The sequence below is a fragment of the Halyomorpha halys genome, unplaced genomic scaffold, assembly GCF_000696795.3.
Source record: "Halyomorpha halys isolate HHAL.00 unplaced genomic scaffold, Hhal_1.1 Scaffold543.1, whole genome shotgun sequence".
NCBI lineage: Eukaryota > Metazoa > Arthropoda > Insecta > Hemiptera > Pentatomidae > Halyomorpha > Halyomorpha halys.
In genome coordinates, this window is record NW_027114701.1 from 362,243 (window position 1) to 382,011 (window position 19,769).

The 19,769-nt window shown below is 28.8% G+C and overlaps 1 protein-coding gene across 1 annotated transcript; it reads right to left on the minus strand.

Annotated features, from left to right (window-relative positions):
* Positions 1 to 1,033: 1,033 nt before the first annotated feature.
* Positions 1,034 to 19,134, minus strand: LOC106684110 (DNA (cytosine-5)-methyltransferase 1). Its single transcript, XM_014425998.3, has 27 exons — positions 18,799 to 19,134; positions 18,497 to 18,653; positions 18,200 to 18,425; positions 17,676 to 18,120; positions 17,420 to 17,538; positions 16,760 to 17,004; positions 16,495 to 16,676; positions 15,794 to 15,935; positions 14,845 to 14,975; positions 13,574 to 13,762; positions 13,353 to 13,502; positions 13,076 to 13,282; positions 12,564 to 12,638; positions 11,578 to 11,671; positions 10,710 to 10,844; positions 10,385 to 10,634; positions 9,449 to 9,639; positions 9,255 to 9,363; positions 8,646 to 8,797; positions 8,428 to 8,559; positions 7,157 to 7,359; positions 5,372 to 5,483; positions 5,141 to 5,290; positions 4,347 to 4,513; positions 3,994 to 4,234; positions 2,069 to 2,185; positions 1,034 to 1,980 (listed from the first exon to the last, which is right to left on the minus strand). The coding sequence occupies exons 1-27, from the start codon at positions 18,840 to 18,842 to the stop codon at positions 1,813 to 1,815; spliced, it is 4,533 nt and encodes a 1,510-aa protein (XP_014281484.1). The 5' UTR covers positions 18,843 to 19,134; the 3' UTR covers positions 1,034 to 1,812.
* Between the last annotated feature and the right edge of the window lie 635 nt (positions 19,135 to 19,769).

Genomic DNA, 19,769 nt, shown 5'->3' on the forward strand with positions numbered 1-19,769 from the left:
CACATGTGGCCCAGCTTATGAGGATAATGTTAACTTTCTTCTCTTATTTAGTTCTTCTCCAGGACACTAAACTCTGAAATTTCCAATGGAATGGTCATTTTTTTTATTCAGATTTATAGACAAATTCATTTTGGGCACTTCTTTGACCCGATAAATCCTAGTAATTTTAGCATAAATCACCCAAAACAACACACAATATTTTTGACTGATTTTGACAATTTATGTGCAAATAGTGCAGAATATTGAAAAAGCCTGAAGAACAGAATATTTCAGAATTTAATGTCCTGTAAGAATCCATCTTCACAAATGAGGGTATCATCATGGTAACCATTTTAATATCCTCGGGCAGTCAAGAAAACTCCAATTATGATGAAAGGTTCTTATGGGAAATTTAATTCTCAAACATGTTTTGCACTTTAGGTTTCTTCAATTTTCCACATTTGCTTTTGTCTTAAAATGTTATTTTCATCCAGAAAATAAACAAATTAAAAAAAGTACTTTATTCCATTATTAATTCCTGAGTTAAGTGCACTGGATTGGAGCTACAAAATTTTAAAAACACTCAAAGTAGACTATTGCCATTGGCACTGTTATTAAAAAGTAAAAATACAATCGAAATTGTATTGGGGGAGCTTTCCAGGAGCTCAGATATCCAGCAGCTGTACCAATATATATCGATGTACCAAGAACACTGATGGAAAATGAAAGAATTAAACAATAAGGCTGTGTGCACAGCTAAGTATTGAAAAATTGTTAATTGTTTTGATTGTAGTAATAGGTAGGGTGTAGCTTCCCACTACTTAATAACAATAAAACCAGATTATCACTTATTATATTATTATTCAGGTTCTGAAATTGGATAAAGAACTAAATGAATAAATTTTAAATGTAGAAATTAAGATATTATAAGACATTATATTAATATAAAATATAATATATTAATATAAAATATATTAAATTCATAAACATAGCTTTTAAAAAAAATAAAATCATCATTCCCAGGAGTAAGAGAAAAAAATTATATGCTTTTGTAAATTGTATATTTCTAATATCCCATTCCTTTAAATTTATTGTTTCACAAAGGAATTTACAATAGGTTTATTTCTATAATACATTTATATCCATTTCCTCCTTGACCAGCAACAACCCAATGAACTATACAGTTTAGAAAAAAAGATATTTAACATCACAAATAATCTGGTAAAATCAATGCATACAATCATGCACGGTTATATTTACTATAATAATGTATTGTTTAAACAATCTGGTCAAAATTATCGAAATTAAATTTTTTATAAATAATTAATCTAAAATATACACATATTTTGTCCCTCCTGAATATGTTAATTATCATGATCATTAAGCATATTACACTTTTTTAAAAAGAATTTCATAGCTATACAAAGTTTTTTTTTTAAATATTTGAAATAATTTAATTGAAACTAACAATTTTAGTACACAGTTCTGATCACAATTAATATTAAATATTATTAATATTCACAATTCCAATATTTGACAATAATTTGAAAATATTGCTACCATCGTGAAAATATATTTACAATTAACATATATACATTAAAAGTTCTCCAAGCTCAGTTATAAATATAGTTCTTTTTAGTCACATCATACAATAATGCATAAGCACTGATCGTCATATAATTTTCAAGCAATGCTTGAAATTGTGCTGTTTAAAAAGTTTTATAGATGACAACAAAATATAAAATTTATATTATTAATTTTATATTTATATAACATATAAAATTATTTATTTAAAAGTCAACAAGTTAAAAATAATTAAAATAAGGGCATAAATCAGTCAGTTGCCATCATAACATCTTCGATTTCAGTGGTCATCTTTATATCTTCGATTTTAGTGGCCATTTTTACATCTCCAAGTTCATTTTGTTCCTTGTTGAATAGACATTTCCTAATTTCCCGACCTACTGCAGCTCCAAGAGGAGGAGGAACAGCATTGCCTACCTATCGAAAACACACAATGTGGAGTATAATAAAGAAATTATTATTTGCTGAATTCATGCACAAATTAAAATAAATGTGCTTATTATACCTGTCGATGCTTGTCCAAAATATTTCCATAAAACCTGTATCTGTCGGGAAAACCTTGGGATCTTGCACATTCCCGAACACTTACAACTCTTGTTTGTTCAGGATGAAGAACTCTTCCCTACAATAAAACAAAAAATATAGTTTAACAATACAATTGATTAATTTTGGTAAAAGTATAGTTAATAAAACATAATACTTTTTTTTTTTAATTTTAACCGTTAAAAAGGCAAAGCCTTAATGGTGGGATATAAGTCAGAAGGCTCTGACAGGGCAAAATTTCTTTTTACCTCAGGAGAAATTTGCTAAGTTGGAATATAAGATTTTCAGGTAACTTTGCTGCAGTGTCAGTTTAGTGTATATTAATATTATTTAAAATATTGTGAATTTAACAATAATTCTTACAATGATAAAGGTGCTGATAATAATTACAGTAAGAGTGATATAATAAGCCTCTTCCTTCCTGCCCCCTCTCCCCCTCCCCAAAAAAACAAAAACAAACAATATTTCAACAATTTTCATTAATCAGTAACGAATTTATATTTAAAAAAAACCAAACTAAATCATTAATCCTTAACTAGTCCCATCAAAAAAATTATAGAACTACTTATAAATCATCAACATTGAATTTACAACTTAAAGTGAACTAAACAGGATTTTGCAAACATAAATAAGTAGACCATTTCATTTCAAATACTAAATATGTACTGTGATGAGAATAATTAGAAAAGATTAACAAAGTTTAAAAATAATTCAGAAAATAATGCACAAAACTTATTGGTAAACTGAATAAGATTAAGAGAAATACAGAGCTTTCTTCTAGTCTAAAGTAAAAATTTTACAAAACTTATTTCATAAACAGAAATTAAATTAAATAGCAGATGTAGAAAATATTGGTATTTTTACTAATCATTTTTTTCCTCCCTGCAATCCTAGTATATTATTACTGAGTGAATCAAACAAATTATATAATTACTTGCTAAAATTTATGTTATATTTATTGTCACAGGACAAAAGTTAATTTTTTTTTTGTATATTGATTACTTTACAGTTATAGATCATGATATCTCTCTATTACATAAAAATATTTTAGTAATCACCATGTAATATTTTATTAAGGTTTAATAAATTGAAGCACAAATTAATTTTTTTTCCTGCTTATACAACATTGAAAAAAGATAATACAATCTGAACTATAGAATATATGTAAATTATAGTTGTCAAATTTAGTCCAATTGTAAAATGGAGGTTGGTCCGCCATTAGGTGGTACCATATAACTAGTAATTATATACTATAATATATAATAAATAATGAATATTACTGAGAGGAAAATGTTTGTATGGGAAAAAAACACTAGGATTAACTACTATCCACATTAGATCAAAATTAACTAACTTAATAAAGTGTTTATAGTTGACAATAGATTAATATAAGAAGATGGCAGGGGGGGGGGCAGTCAGCAAAAAATACATAAATAAACAAAAACTTATTTATTTGTGCTGATGTTATAACCTGAATTTCAGGCCTTCATCAGGGATCCTCTGGCAGATTTTCTGTCTAGAGTGATAGCTTTGACTCTAGACAGAAAATCTGCTGGAGCATTCCTGGCTTGAAATTCAGGTCAAAATGTCCGCACAAATAAATACATTTTTGTTTATTTGTGTATTTTTTGCTTACCACACCCCTGACCATCTTCTACTTAACTTAAATAAATAGTCTATCCAACTGTTCTGATGTGAAAACAAAACTAAATATCTAGTAACCTGGGTAAGAACTTTTTATTCAAATTTTCCTTTAGTGATTAGATCTACATTGATAATGTTTCCAGCCAATCATAATTTTAGTATGTCATGGGCGAATTCAAATCTGCTAGTAAACATAGGATTCTTTGAACCACAAAATACAATAAAAATTAAACCTTAACACACCTGTTTTCCCATAGGCTCAGGATTGGTAACTGTCGTACTGAAGAAACCCTCCCATTCCAAACGACCATACAGGCCAGCCCAGTGATTGTGCCTGTTGCCAGTGTGTGGTAGGCACCAAGGAATCAGAGTATTGAACTGCCTATCCATTGGGTCGCAAGGTTTGCCACTAGCACAAGAGCACACTCCTCGTAGATTACCAGACTTTGACTTCCCGTTCTTCTTATCATGATGTGTGTACACACTAAAATTAATAAAAAAAATAGTTAATTACTAAAAATGGAAGACTTAAAGATACTGTATTACAAAAATTACTTTATCCATTAATTGCTGTAAAAATAATTTGTAATGCTTACAGTTTCTTTGTATAAGTATCATCACTAAGTTTAACGACAATATTTGGTAGATCTCTCCAATCTGAGCCAACAGCAGTAGGTATTTGTGCAATTCTAGCTTCAACTAGTGCACTCATTTCCTTACAAATATGATCCCGAAGCATTGACTGATAAGTATCTCCTCTAACCTATAAAAAAAATATATTATCAAAGGACTGTATGTAAATGGTTAGACAGACTAACGGAAAAAGAGTTAGTTGTTGAATAAAATAAAAATTGGCAGGGGATTAAGACCAGCTAAACTTATAACATAATTCCTGCCAAAAGAGTAGTAGTTTTGTTAAATATATAATTCTCGTTCAGACAATAAGATGGTATCAAACACAGTATTTATAGTTAATTACAAGGACACAGAGAGGAAATAAATGAATTCCGACCGCTATTGTACTAATAACAATAGTACAATGAATATGAAATAGTTCTTAATGAGTTGTAAATTAAAATGAAAATAAATGTAAGAAGTAAGGGAAATCAGAAATAATTATTCATATTAAAAAGAAGATAGACAGATGAAAAATTTCTTAATGAATCACTTGTAAATAAATGAATTATTCAATAAGGATATAAAAATTTATTCTTTCAATTTACTTTATCATATGAGTGACAAATCGAGAGGTTTTGAAAGCTACAGTTCTAATATTTTTTTTAAAAATTACTAATTTTAAATTATTCATATTTGATTATGAAAGGCCATGACTTTCAAAACTAAAGGGAATCCTGAGGTTTACATACATTTAAAAGTCATAGAATTTTACCAGTTTTTGAAAATGTGACAGAGGATCTCCACCATAAGGCATTTCTTCTTCCTTAAAACCGTTCCTGATTTCAGGTAAGTCAGACATAGCATCCCTTACTGTTATAGTTCGATAAGGTGCTGAATCAACCCACCTACAATTTGACAAAAACTGGAAAATATCAAAAGCATGAGTACACCAACTAAGAAATGTGATACACAAATTAATAAAAGACTAAAAATTAAGTTATACCTTTTTATCATCTATCATGACAGACAACTGAGTTGCCCGAGGGTTGAATACATGTAAGGGTTCTGGATATTTTGGTAAAATTTCTCCCGGTGCCGCTGCAAGTATGATAGCCCTGAAAAAGGTCAATAAATTGGATGAATATATATTTTTTTATGGAAATTGTCGGGATTGCAGTGAAGAAGAAATAAAAAATAGTTCTTAACTATTTATTTATTGCCGATGATTCAATCCCCAATGTCCCATATAAAAATACATGATAGGATTATATATTAACAGGTATTGTATCTCCTTAGGTAATTAAATTAATAGATCTTTTCAATAATACATACATCAGATGTATCAATTCACTACTCATCATTATATTAATTAATAACTTTTTTATTTATCTTTATCCTTCTTATTATTTTATTTAAGTTTCTGACAACTTTTATACCTCCAACTTTACATTTTTTTATTTCGGTCTTTTAATCTTACATTGAGTTTGTAATTAGTATCTTTTTAAAAATCAAAAACTCATAGAGAAGTAATGAAAAGCCAAGTTGGCATCATATGATCACTATTTATTTATTGATAATTACATCTATGTGTATAAAAGGGAATGATCTAATCTTTGTTCACAAATATATATATATATATATATATATACAAATATATATTGGTGAAATATATGTTTCAAATAGGGGAAAAAAAAATTCACTGAGTTTATTTTATATTAATTTTCTAATTTGTTTATAAGTTGTTTAATTAGACACGGTTTTCGCCTTTTGGTACAGTTTATAGAGCCCTAAACTGTTTTGAAGTTATTTTCATTTTTTTAAATTTTTGAAAAGAAATCAAAAAATGTTGGGTGAAAAGTTTAGACTAAAAAATTTTATTTTCCAATATTTTCGAAAATCGATATTTGAGGGTTTCTCAAGGTATTAAAAACTATACATGAAAATACCTTAAATAATAAGGAAAAATCTCCTAAATTGGACCAGTACAAACGATGATACAGTGAAGTTAGTTGTTATCAAGCACATTATCATAGTTGTTACCGTCTTATAACATCATCTATATACATAAAAGGGAATAGTCGAATCTTTGTCCACAATAAACTTTTGAATTACTGGACCAATTTTCATTACTAAATCAATTGTGAAAATGTTCCCTTTCACTGTGGGAAGGTTGAAAAACACTAATTTTCACTCCTAAAAATCTTTAACCACACTTTCCTATGTTAATAGGTCTGAATTGTTTGAACATAGTACTAACACAGAGAGCAGGTTCACCTCTTTTCGAAGAATAAGAAAAAAATATGAATGATTCAAGCGAATATTTTCTATACCCTGGTAAGGAAGGAAGGGTTTATTGAGATGCTAAAAAGAATGTCATCGCATATATTGGTTCGATTTATAATACCAAATCATAATAAAAAGTATAGATGAATCTTTAATTTTAACAGGACAACAATTTATATCGAACTATCAATTGTGACTATTGAATCTATATTCATCAAATATAGCAATAGCGAAGCATTGGCGGGTCAACTAGTCCCATGTAAGAACTATGACAGTGGAATAGTTACTTAGTTTTGATGTTCTCCAAAATTTCTGATAATGGGGTTATAATTTTTAGCAGTTAAAACAATAAAGATAATCATTACATAATGTTCTTTATGAGATGTTTATGTTAACAATGGAAGTAATTATAAAATCTTATAATTTCTCAAAATACTATCATTAAAAATTCTGTTTCTTAAGACCTAAAATAATATCACAATCAATATCACTTCAATAAATTTACCTTCTCCTTGTTTGAGGAACTCCATAGTTACCAGCCTGAAGAATGCCAAATGTCACTTGATAACCCATTTTAACGAGACATCTTAGAGTAAGCTTCAAAACCATGCTTCTCTTAAAGGAAACAAAGTTCCTTACGTTTTCCAAAATGAAAAACCTGGGACGGTAGTAGTCACAATATGACAGGTATGAAACAATCAGAGAGTTCTGAAACAATAATTAACTATTAATTAATTGAATAAAGTGATAAAGGATTAAATATGTAGCCTCACTAAATATGTAGCTGGAGCGGGAAGGAAAGATAGATGGATTTTTCTTCATAATAAGGTTATATTAACAGTGTAGATAATTTATTTATTATCTTATATAACAACAAAAAATAACCCAATAAATTCATATTTTTATTCGCTAAAAAGAAAAAAAAGTAACTTTTTATTTAATTGCAATTGCCAAAATAATAATAATAAAACAAGATATTAAAATCAATTAGCATTATCTGCAACTTATTTTTAACATGTTTGTGGGTAAATTAGGTTGTGGAAGATATATTGATTAATTATTCAACATTTGTAATAATTTTTTTTTCACAAGAATATTTTGAACAAATACCATAATCTCAAAAGATCCTATATAAAATCTTAGCCAAAAGTTATAGATAACATGACGAATTGTCCATTGAATTTCATAAACTAATGTTTTATTTATTGCTACTTCCAAAACTCTTTTAGATCTCTTTTATAGATTATTTTCAATTATTTTGATAAAAATTATGAGTGCCAAATACCTTTGGCTAAGGCTGCACATACTGTAAATACAGTGCACGTACTGTAAATACAGTAAATGCGGGGAGGATACATTTATGAGATCCAAATTGTAAATTTTAATCAATTATTGACTAATTGAAATTTGATTCTGGTGTGTTTATAAATTGCTGTTTAGATAATTTTTATATGTGAGTTTTTGTGTGATTATAATTTTGCTTAAATAGTAAAATTAAGAAATTTTTAGTTAATCGCAGTTTTTATTTTTATGTATTTATTATATTAAGACATGGTTAATTTTTATTTATAGGCTTATGTAGGATTTGAAAATACATTGTTTTATTTCTTCCATTAACAATAGAAAAAATGTTATAATCGGTTAAAAAATATTTAAAAGGTTTCACTAACACTAGGGACAAAAAAGCTATTTTAAATTTTAATAAATAAAAGTGTTTTTATAAACACACATCATCTATAAAATTAAAGTAAATTGAAAACCAGGTGGCTTACTCACTTTGAAAAGAGAGTACTGGCGGGAATTAAATCTATTCATTCCACTGAATCCCTGACAAGGAGGTCCACCACAAAGTAATTCAACTTGCCCTTTCTGTGGAAGTTTCTGGCCTCTTTCATTTTTCATTTCGCCCTTTAACAGATGATCAAAATAAGAAATCATCTACAATATAGATACTATCAAAGATAGATGCTTAAATATGAATTTGTGCAACATACATTCATAACCATTTTGAGAAGGTGATTACAGTCTTCTGTGAACACTACACAATTAGGATTGTTTATTTGGAAAGCATTAGCCGCTGATTCTTCTTTCTCAATAGCCCACTTTGTTTCTGCAACTCCACTCGTATGTAATCCTTCGGAGAGTCCTATAAATACCATTTTTAACAATGAAAAATAGTATAACACCTACATATCCCTTTATTTATAACTTATATTTTTTATTTCCTCTATTAAAGATAGAACAAAAGTGGTAATCTGTATAAATAAATGTTTTTGAGATTTCCCTTGCACTTTAGGGTCAAAACAAGTGATTTTTAAACATTTTATGTTGTTGTCACCTCTATATCAAAGAAATATCAATTTTTCTACTTGATTTACTTAATAGCTGTGAGGAACTGATATGAAAATAGAATTTCAAAAAATTTTAATTTGCTAAAAGTTCTGAAACAAAAAAGTTGCTTGAGTGAACTGAAGGCAATTAAACTACGGTTCATTGAATAATCATAAGAAAGTTAAAACTGATGAAAAGTGATTTCACTAATTTGGATTATTTTCCTTTTTTATCTTTAGTTAATAAATATCTGAAAATAAAAACAGATATACCTCCACATCCAGCAAACACGTCAAGACAGTTTAATGGCCTAGAAATGGCAGGCCAAGATTCAATTTCAATTTTCTTCTTTTCTGTTTTACCTTTTCCCTTTCCTTTGCCCTTTAAAAAAAAAAGTAAATATAAAATAGTTAATATTAAAATTTTTAAAAGAATATTTAATACATAAAAATACATATGTATATACTTTTCCAACATCTCCTAACTGCCTAGCTAATTTAGATGGTTCTGTAGTTGCTTGATTTGCTGAATCATATGCTTCCGAAAAATAGAACCTGAAAGGGCCTTCCTTGGACCACATAAATGGATCCTCATTCAAATTTTCACTATAAACAACAGTACACCTCCCAGTGACATCAGCAAAATTGACTAAAACCTCTGCAATATATAAGGATTCATAAGTAACTCAAACTCAACTCATTCAATTTAAAAAAATCTGCATGAGACTCTTGCAAGACTTCTTAAGTTCTTGTATTTATTAATGATTTTATAACTTCAGGATTTGGAAATGAAATATTATTGAGAAAAATATCTCTTAATTAAATGAAATATCTCTTTTATTCATCAATTTCTATTTATTCATGCTCTAGGAAACAATCTTGGGTTTATGATAGCTGAAGTATAATACAAATAATGAATTGTATAAGGCAACTAAAGAATAGTATTTCTGATTATCAAATGATAAAATATTTATTTTTTATACATTCAGGTCAAGGAATCAAAATATAATTTAATTATCATTTTGAAAGTATTATCATTAAGTTTAACCATGGTTATATTGGAATAAAAAGTGAAAAACAAGAACAACATATGCAAAACTATAAATACAAACAAAAGGTCTAGGTCTATAAATACAAAGAGGTATAGGTCACAAACAAAACAAATATAGTTTATATGTAATAAGTTACTTAGTAAAGAATAAGAATAAACAAAAAATATTAAAGCCTGTTTAAATGATAACTGTAAAATACACAAGTGTTTACCAATTTTCTACAGTACTTATTGACCCTGTACACACAGTGCATGCACATGAAACATTTCAATTTCCGCCTAATCCAAACCTTACTTTGCTTTACCACACCTAAGGAAGTTTCACTTCAAAAATCATTATTTTATAACTTACCTTCCTCTGATGCATAAATCTTATTTAAATCCAAATGATGAGTCTGTGAAAGGAGCCCACGTGTATTTTCAGGTCTGTAAAATTTTAATACTCTGATGCATATATCTCTCGGTGCAACTAGTTTATCTCGGGAATTGGTAACTATTTCTTTAATCAAACCAATACAAAATGGATCTGGGGTAGTAACATTAGAACCTTTTATATGATCAGAACTTTTACGATAAAATTCTGGATACAAATCTTCATCAATCTACAAAATAATTTAAATATTATTTACATTATACACTCTCCAATAAGGTTTAAATTACTAAAACAATGTACACACCTTTTCTGATTTAGAGTTTTTGAAGCCTTTGAATACATTTCCATAAGTTTTAAAACGGAAAGTAGCAGGTGTAAGGAAGACACAAGTACCTGGACGATATTCCTCCCCTCGCCAATGAACAACTCCATACTTGATCTGAAAAATTAATTATTTATTATCTCATAACCAAAAACAATATATAAAATTTTTATAGCATTTTTCCCAACTTATAGAAGTTTGGGGACCACTGAGCCAGAAATTGAACCATGCACAGGAAACTCCCACTCCTGACTTGGAACAAATGGGTACCGACCTCCAGGAAAAGTTTTGAAAATTGAATCATTTAGAAGAACATTATTACCTGTTGATAATAAAACAATAGGAATGATAAACAACAAAACTGTTCTAACAATAATTTCTCACAAAATATGCATTACTGATAGAACCTGTGGCACACTGGTTGAAACCACTGATTAATAATAATTATAAAAAAATAATACTAAAGAATTATAAATTTTAAAAACATGATTGGTATCATTTTTCATTTATTTTAAATGAATTTATGCAAACTAAAGATAAATGACAAAATAATCAAATATGATCTTTCTTTTTTTAATTTGGCTCCATAATTCTTTTGAATTAGATAACGTTCCACATGATAAGACAGGAAGATACAAGCTCATTAATAAGACTGGAAAACTTAAAATAAACAATAAATATATTAAATGGTAAGAGGATTATTTCGTTATTAAAAGAATATTAGTTTTTAAATCTATTAGAACAATTTATAAAACTCAATATTTGTAAAAGGTAAGTAATACCAGAAGAAAGAAAATTTAATAAAACAATATTTATAATAAAATAGTGAATGAATGAAATCAAACCATACCTCTTTCTTTTCAGTTTCTTCTTCATATTTTTCTTCGACAAAAGGATTTTCAAATTTCTGTTGGCGATAAGTTCGTTCACAAGCAAAACAAAATCTGTAAAAATTAATATAAATAGGGAATATCATGAAGTACTAAATATAATACTAAATTAGATGTGATATTCCACTATTATTCAACTATAATTGAATCATGGAATGGAATGACTTTGTATGTCACAATTTATATTACATTTCTTTTTTTTTTTATTTCATTACATAAATTAAATTATAACTAAAATAACAATAAAGTTTATAACTTTGGAGGCACTTCCCAACTGGGGTAAGTACCATGGGCACTTAAGGGCTAGGGCAACCCTGTCATAAAATGGGCCAAATAGGATAGAGGGTGCATTCTGTGGCCTCAGGTACCAAGCCTCAATGACTATCTAAAAAGATGTTGCCTTGAGTATCAAGAAGCAAAGGCTAGAAGTGCTACCGACAGGATTCCAGGAGAGGATAGGCAAGGCACCCTATCAATGCAAGATGCTGAGGGAAGACTCCATTAGGTGCTGCCCCTTTAGTATGGCTAAACCACACTAAAAAAATTAGAAATTTATGTACCCGTAAATTAAATATGCCCCTCTCCCCAAAAAAATCAAATAAGATAATTAAATATATTGATCATTATTGGCAGCAGTGGCACGGGCAAGCTGGCACGCAATCCCAGTGTTACTGCACCCTGTATACCACAAATGGCTAGAGAGGGGGAAAAGAAGAATAGTTTATGATTCAATGATAATATTGAAATAATGTTGTATGTTATATAAGTACATAAATAATAAAACCAAATCAGAGTCAAACACTCTTTTTATATTATGTTATTCCAGACTATTATTCATTTTTAATATATTTACTTAAGAAAATACCTTATACATCTCTACATAAGAAAATCAAAACCATACAATACTTATATTTATTAAGTACATACTAATTAATTTTACAAATACCTGTGTTCTACTGATTTATTAGTACAAACTGGATCTGGTAAAAGATCTTCAAATCTACCAAATTCTTCATTATATCTGAAAGAAAAATAATTAAAGCCATAATATTAAAATAAAATCATGATTAACAAATAAGTCATACAAATAAATTCATTAAATTTATTCATTCAATTTACTTCCAATTACCATAGATTGATAAAATTAATTTGAGAAAAATCCTGATCTATGCACTTACCACCAGAAAAAAATAAATAATAAAATGCAGTAAGCTGTGTCTAATATGAAGTATGATATCCTATTCAATATTTTTCTTAGTTAAAATATAAAGTTCTAATGGAATAGAAACCTCATAGAAACAAAGTTTTTTTATCAAAATGATTAAAAATAAATATTTCGATAAAATTATTAAAAAAATTTAAGTATAAAAAGCTTTACATCACTATCAAAATTTCTTTAAAAGAACTTATAATTTCATTGTGCCACTTGTTTAATAACAATAAAAATTTGTAATTCACCTTTTGGAAACATAGAAACACTTTTCGTTCGGCACATCAGTGGAAGCATAAGGTTTACCTCCTTCTGAAGCCCATGATAGTGAAGGTTTTTGGATTTCAACTTTTACTACACTTGAAATTCCACTTAACAAGGAATTCTCACATTCATCAATAGCAAACAGTTCTTGAGGGTCAGCAGTTTCTCCCAATGCTGTTTCACTTCCACGGCTAAAATAAAATTCACTGGTAAATAATCAAAAACAAGAATAACCTAATCCATCACAATAAAATAACTTACCAATACCACTGAACATGCATGAACATCTGAGTGAACTTATTTTCCCACATATACATAATGCGACCGACTACAACAGGAGAGGAAGAATTGGCAGGTTCTACGCTTACACAGTCACCAACATTTACAATTTCCTCACCAACCTTAGCAGAACTGGAAAAAACAATTTTATAAACATTGATTTATAACAATCAATTGTAATGAAACAATAGATGTCAACAAACCGATAAAAGATTCTTCTTCCATCATCAACAGTAATATCTCCAACCCATTCAACAACTTTTTTACCACTAGCAGCTCTGTTCTGTCTTGTTTTAACTTCATTGGTAGCTATTTCCTCAGCAGCTTGCTGATAACTGTCCTCATCCTCTGGTTCTGAATCATCAGCTTCTTGGACGGCCATATTGGGGCATCTAAAAAAATATTAATATTAATTTTGGATATAATTGGAATACTTTCAAGTGAAAATGGAAAAGTCACTGCTATTCTATATAAAACAAAGTCTAACTACTAATTACTTTTTTTATTTTTTATGAATATTTATTAATATTCTTAATTTGTGTTAAGGATTCAATAACAATGTAGAAATAAAAGAAAACTTATATAAGATTTTAAAAATGGAAAAATTTATTTATATTGAAAAAAAGTAATTCATAAATTACTTACCACAACATACAATTGAATGGCTTGGGACAAGAATAAGAAGCCAGAATTTTGTACAAAAAATAATGGAATATGAACTACATAAAATATTATATAACAATTTTAGAATATTTCGAAACTGCTTTCCTTAATAATTTTCATAATGTGGCTTGTAATATTCTTGCCTCAAGTCTTTCAATTACTGTGAAACCTTTATATAACAGACATTGATGGAAAGATAATTTTTATATATATATAATATAATAATGCTTACCTTTTCAATTAATATAAATTTTTGTGGATATCCCAATATATTTGATAAAAAACACTAGGTATGTACTTTTTCCCAAAATAAATTACTCACAACTTTAGTTCTGGAATTGTGATTTTGTACATACCTATATAGTTCATAACTTTTGTCTGCTACACAGCAGGGGAAACTATTAATGGGGAATAAAATTGGTGCCTATGTTTAGAGTGCAGGGTTTCCAAAATAGAGAAGTTTGAAATACATTAAACTTGTACCTTGTTGGCCAGGTCCTAAATAATTTGTACCTAAAGAGAGGTTTCTGCTATGGAGTGGTGTCCATTAAGAGAAGCTTCAATGTATATGTGTACAATACATAATTTTGGAGTACTCCTTTTTACTCTTATGTTGTGTAAAATTTTTTTTCAAAGTGGCAAAAAAAATTCATTTTAGAATGTCACTGACCAATCTATGAACATGAAATAGCATTTGAATTTTATATCAAAGATAAGTCAGTGTTCATCATTTATTTAAGAACCATTTCTTAATAAGTCATAAAAATGATGTTGAGACAATAAAACTTAATATAACATAACCAAATCATACTTTCTTTTAATGCAGGCTTGTTTTCCTCGTCCAGATCCTCCAAATTTAACCATATCAGCACAATGAACACATGTTCCACAATCAGGCTGTTGGCATGCTTCACATACACCACAACGCTTCCTTCTGGGACCCTTCAGCAACATTTTATAATGAGTCCATGGTACATATTATGTACATTTCATTCATTAATTAAACAAATCACAAACAATTTCTTATGTAATAATAATGATTATTGTGACTTTTTGACACAGGGTTCAATAACCTTTTAGAAATGGGGGGTTTTGGGTTAAAAAGTAGCCAGCTAGTAGGCTACCCATTTATTTAAACAAGTGACCAAATTAAATGTTGATTCCGACAACCTATATTATCTTATCTAAAACATAATATGATACAGAAATTAAAAGGAGTCCATGAGTACCAATGACATTTTTATCTTCATTGAACCCAAAAAATACTATTTTTTTTTTTGGTGTGATGATGATGGTTTTTAGAATATATGAATATATAAGGAATATTCATATATCCATGTATATAGAATATATGAAGTGATGGTTTTTAGAATATATGGAAAAGCTTTTGCATCTATAATCTCTTCAAAATTTTGAATATATACAACAAACCATGGATCACAGTACAGTTTGAAGACTCGTGCATTAGTACACCACTTTCATCATACTTAATACGCAATCATTGCTCTTAACTACAGCTACATTAATATCTCTAATACTGTTTCTACTAGCAAAAAAAAGTATTTTTTTGGGAAAAAAAATATACTAAAAAATGATAAACATTAACAGTTGTCTTAGGGAAGGTCTACAAAACAACTAAGTTGTATACTTTTAATCCTTCCTATTTAATTTCTTATCTTTTAAATTTAAAGTTTCTTATCCATAATAGAAAAACAAAATTTCTCATATAAGCTTAAGTTAAAAGGAATTACTAAACTTACTTTATCCTGATCATTTGCAGCATCAATTTGTCCAGTAAAAAATGTCTCAAAGACATTTTTTACAAGCGGAGTTGTCGTTGCTTTTGTCCATGCAGGTTTGTTAACTTTAAATAGTTTCTTTTCATTTCTTCGCATAGCTTGCCTAAAACAAAAAATATAAATGTAATAATTTAAAAGTGATAAAAAAATCCAAATAATAAACCCCTTTGGTTTTATCTGTAGGTAATGCAGGTGCACCACAGTTACCCACAATAGGGTAAATTGAAATACTTCTGAATTTTAATTATCTGAGATTGTAAGGAGCTATATAATAAATACCTGGAGTAATTACAAATATAGAATAATATAACACAAAAAAGTCAAGCTTTCTTACTGTTCTTAACTTTTTTTGTTACAAAAATAATACATTAAATATTATATATAGGAAGATGGTCAGGGTTGCGGTCAATAGTGAAACAAAAATAGTTTTAAACTATTTTTGTTTCACTATTGACCGCAACCCTGACCATCTTCCTATATATCAATTTTTACGGTCAACTATACATACATATATATTAAATATTATACTTCACAAACCTCTGATAAGGAAGTGAGAAAAAAATGTAATTTTTTTTCTTAGTGTAACAGAAAAATATTTAGAAAACAATATAATTAACAATCTAGATTACAGTAATTTCAAAAATAATGAAAAGTTATTATACCTCTTTCCAAATGTCACCCCTGCAAGATGAATAAGTGATCTCATGCAAGGTGAAGTGATAAGAGAATTGTCATTATTGTCAGAAGCTGATTCGAAACTTAGCACTTGATCGCACACAAATTGTGCATGTTTTAACAAACTTTCTTCAGTTAATTTAGGAAATCCAGGAGGAGGAACAGTTGTCTGAACATTGATAATAATGTTATTAAATGAAGAATTGACCTTCATAAGTTTATTTTATGAACTTTAACCAAATGAAATAGTACCTGAATTTTATTGATTAAGTCTTCAAATGATGGATTTTCTTCATCAAGTAAAAACTCAATAACTAGTTTTCCCATATATATTTTCTCTTTAACACTCTCCATGAGTGGAGCATAATCAGGACTAGGTTCTAATAAGTAATATTCTGCATAAGGAGTGGAAAACCCAACAAGTGCCTTTTCACCTCCATCAAAACCAGAAATCCACCATTCATTGATTGGACCAAGATCTTTTGTAGGAATCCCACCTAATTTCAAAGAAAAATTATCAACGAAATTTATCAAACAATGAAAAGATAAACAATGATTTTTTTTTATAACCAATGACACTCAAGCATGTCTGGAACTACTACCATTAGTGAAAACATCCCAGAAGCTTCATAAAAATAAGTTTTTGTTAGACTGAACGACTTTATTAGATTAACGGTAATTTCTACTTACAAACCTCTAATCATGCCTCTAAAGCTTGCTTGGGTTATGTGCAGCTATCTAAATATAAGAATTATGATTGAATACCAATATTTCAGCTAGTGCATAACTAATTATGTCAGTTTCATAAAATTTCATAGTCTTAAATATAATTTGCTAAAGATCTAAGAAATATATTCAAATTCTAATACTTTAAACAAAAAATTATTATATTTGTTTAATAGGTTAACTTACCTTCAGTACTACCATCTTCCTCGTAAACTGGTTTGACATATCCCGAAAAATATAAGAACACATTACGTTCTATAAGACCTCTGTCAATTGGACACAAATGACCATTTTTGTCATAAATACTAAAAAACAAGAGTGTTGGGTTAGAAATCTTTCCACTTTGAATGACACTAATGAATTTTAAGAAAAAGTAAAATACCTCATTCAAAGAAATTCTAATTAAGAATAAAACAATTTAATTAATTTTCCACAAAAATACCTGAAATAAGTTATTTTATTTTGTGGTCTTGCATCATATTCATTAACACAATCTTCTTCTCCAGTGAAGAGACTTAATTTGGGGTCAGTTAGAGCTATATATTCTTCAACTGCATTATGGGGGTGTCCCTCATACATCTTTAGGTCAGAATCATTTAACAATTGATGGCAAATCTCACACTTTTTTGGAACAACTTTTTGTTTAGTAGACGCTGTTTTAATATTTTCTTTGGAATCGTTCATCTCCTCTGCTTCAAGTTTTATTTTTTTTTTATCTATAGGTTCTTCTTGATCTTCAGGCTCTTCCTTTATAATAATTTTATCTTCTTCACAAGGAGACTTTCTTTTGCCACTAGTATTGTCTTCAATTGAAGAATCCAAGAATGATATAATTGATTTCTGATCACTGGTAACTTTGTTAACTTCCTTTGATTTTCTAGTTTCTCCTTAAATTACAAAATAAACAATTAATTTGATGACGTTAAATGATAATTTAAGAAACTTACAATACACCCCACAACTTACGCTTGGGTGTATCACGTTTAGCGGCCGAATTAGACAGTGATAAAGTTTTCTTTGATGATTTTGGGGTTAAAATTAATGGAGGGCTCGGTTCAGGAGTTAGTTCTTTCTCATGTGTCACAACTGCAATTTCCCTGTCATCAACAGAGCTTTCAGAGTCACTATTATTGTTACATTTAGCATTACGTGCTTCTTTTAATATTGTCACCATATCATTATAATACTGATCCTAGACAAAATATAACAATAATCATCTGTTAATATTATTAAATTATTTCAGCAAAATTAATAAATATATACCTCAGGTAATCCAGTCACAGCTAAACGGGCTTGAAGGCCTTCTATTTGGTTCACATATTTCTGATCTACATGAGGTTTTAAAATTTGCCATTTCTTCCTGCAGTAACCTTTTTTAGTTATATCCCCCTCTTCATATTCCAACTCAAGTGTTTCCAACCTAATCAAAATGTGTTAGATTATTCTTACAGCTATAAACATCTTGTCAAATACTTTTGGTAACTGTGACCAATAGATAGAAAGAATAACTTCAGAACATATTAAAATAATATTGAGCAAAAAGTTGTTATGCAACTGAAACTTACTGTGCTATCACTTCTTCTGAAAAACTCGTAACAATGGCAGGCATTTTTAAGTTTTTTGGGCCTATCACAAAGTAAAATTGACGATAGTCTTAACATAAATATTGGAACTGAGAAGATGAAGTAATGCAACAGTTGAGCTAAAGGCGGGAGTTGTTGGCGCCAAATTTTATCACTTTTCTGATATTACTATCACAGTGTTTATGTAAAATTATTATATTTTTATTCCCCTGTTTTAGAACAATCTATCGTTTTGTTCATGTCTTTTGGATAATAATTACGTTATAATATTTATTTTCTTCTGCTTTTTTTGTGATATTTGTTTAATTTGAGGTTCATTATTTGTAAATAACCATAACAGAGTTAATTTTAGAATGTGAAAAAAAAATATGTACAGCGTTGTCAACTGGCTAATATTAAACGTTATCTTTTCTCTAATTATAACCGAAAATTTCAATTTTTTTTACAAGAAAATTTCGTTTCGCCCTTCTCCTTCCCCAACTTCAATTTTGGACTTCAAAACGATGGCATATTAAGTAAATAAACAAATTCTTTTCGCGATCCTTTAACATATTTCTATTCACCTGGAACTCTATTAAAAATTCGTGTTATCTTTGCGACAAATACATATTCCAATATCTCTAACCACTATCCCTCCAACTGAACCAATCAGCACTACAACCTATTGCTGGGTTCTGTCTCCTCCAGGACCTTTGGCCAGTTCATCTGATTAAGTATAGCTGTCCTCCATCTTCGAACACTAGGTAGGTTCGTCGAATTTTCTTTTGCACCACTGGCACTTCGTAATTTAGAACAGCTTTCGGTCATCTACCATGCAGTTCCTCACAGAGGAGTATTATAGGAATATCATGGGCATCCATTCTCGAATGGGGTTCGCCCATTGAAGCCTGTCAAGCTGTCATTTGACATTTGGTTCCTTTAGTATAGAGTACAGTTCATTGTTCGTTCGCCTT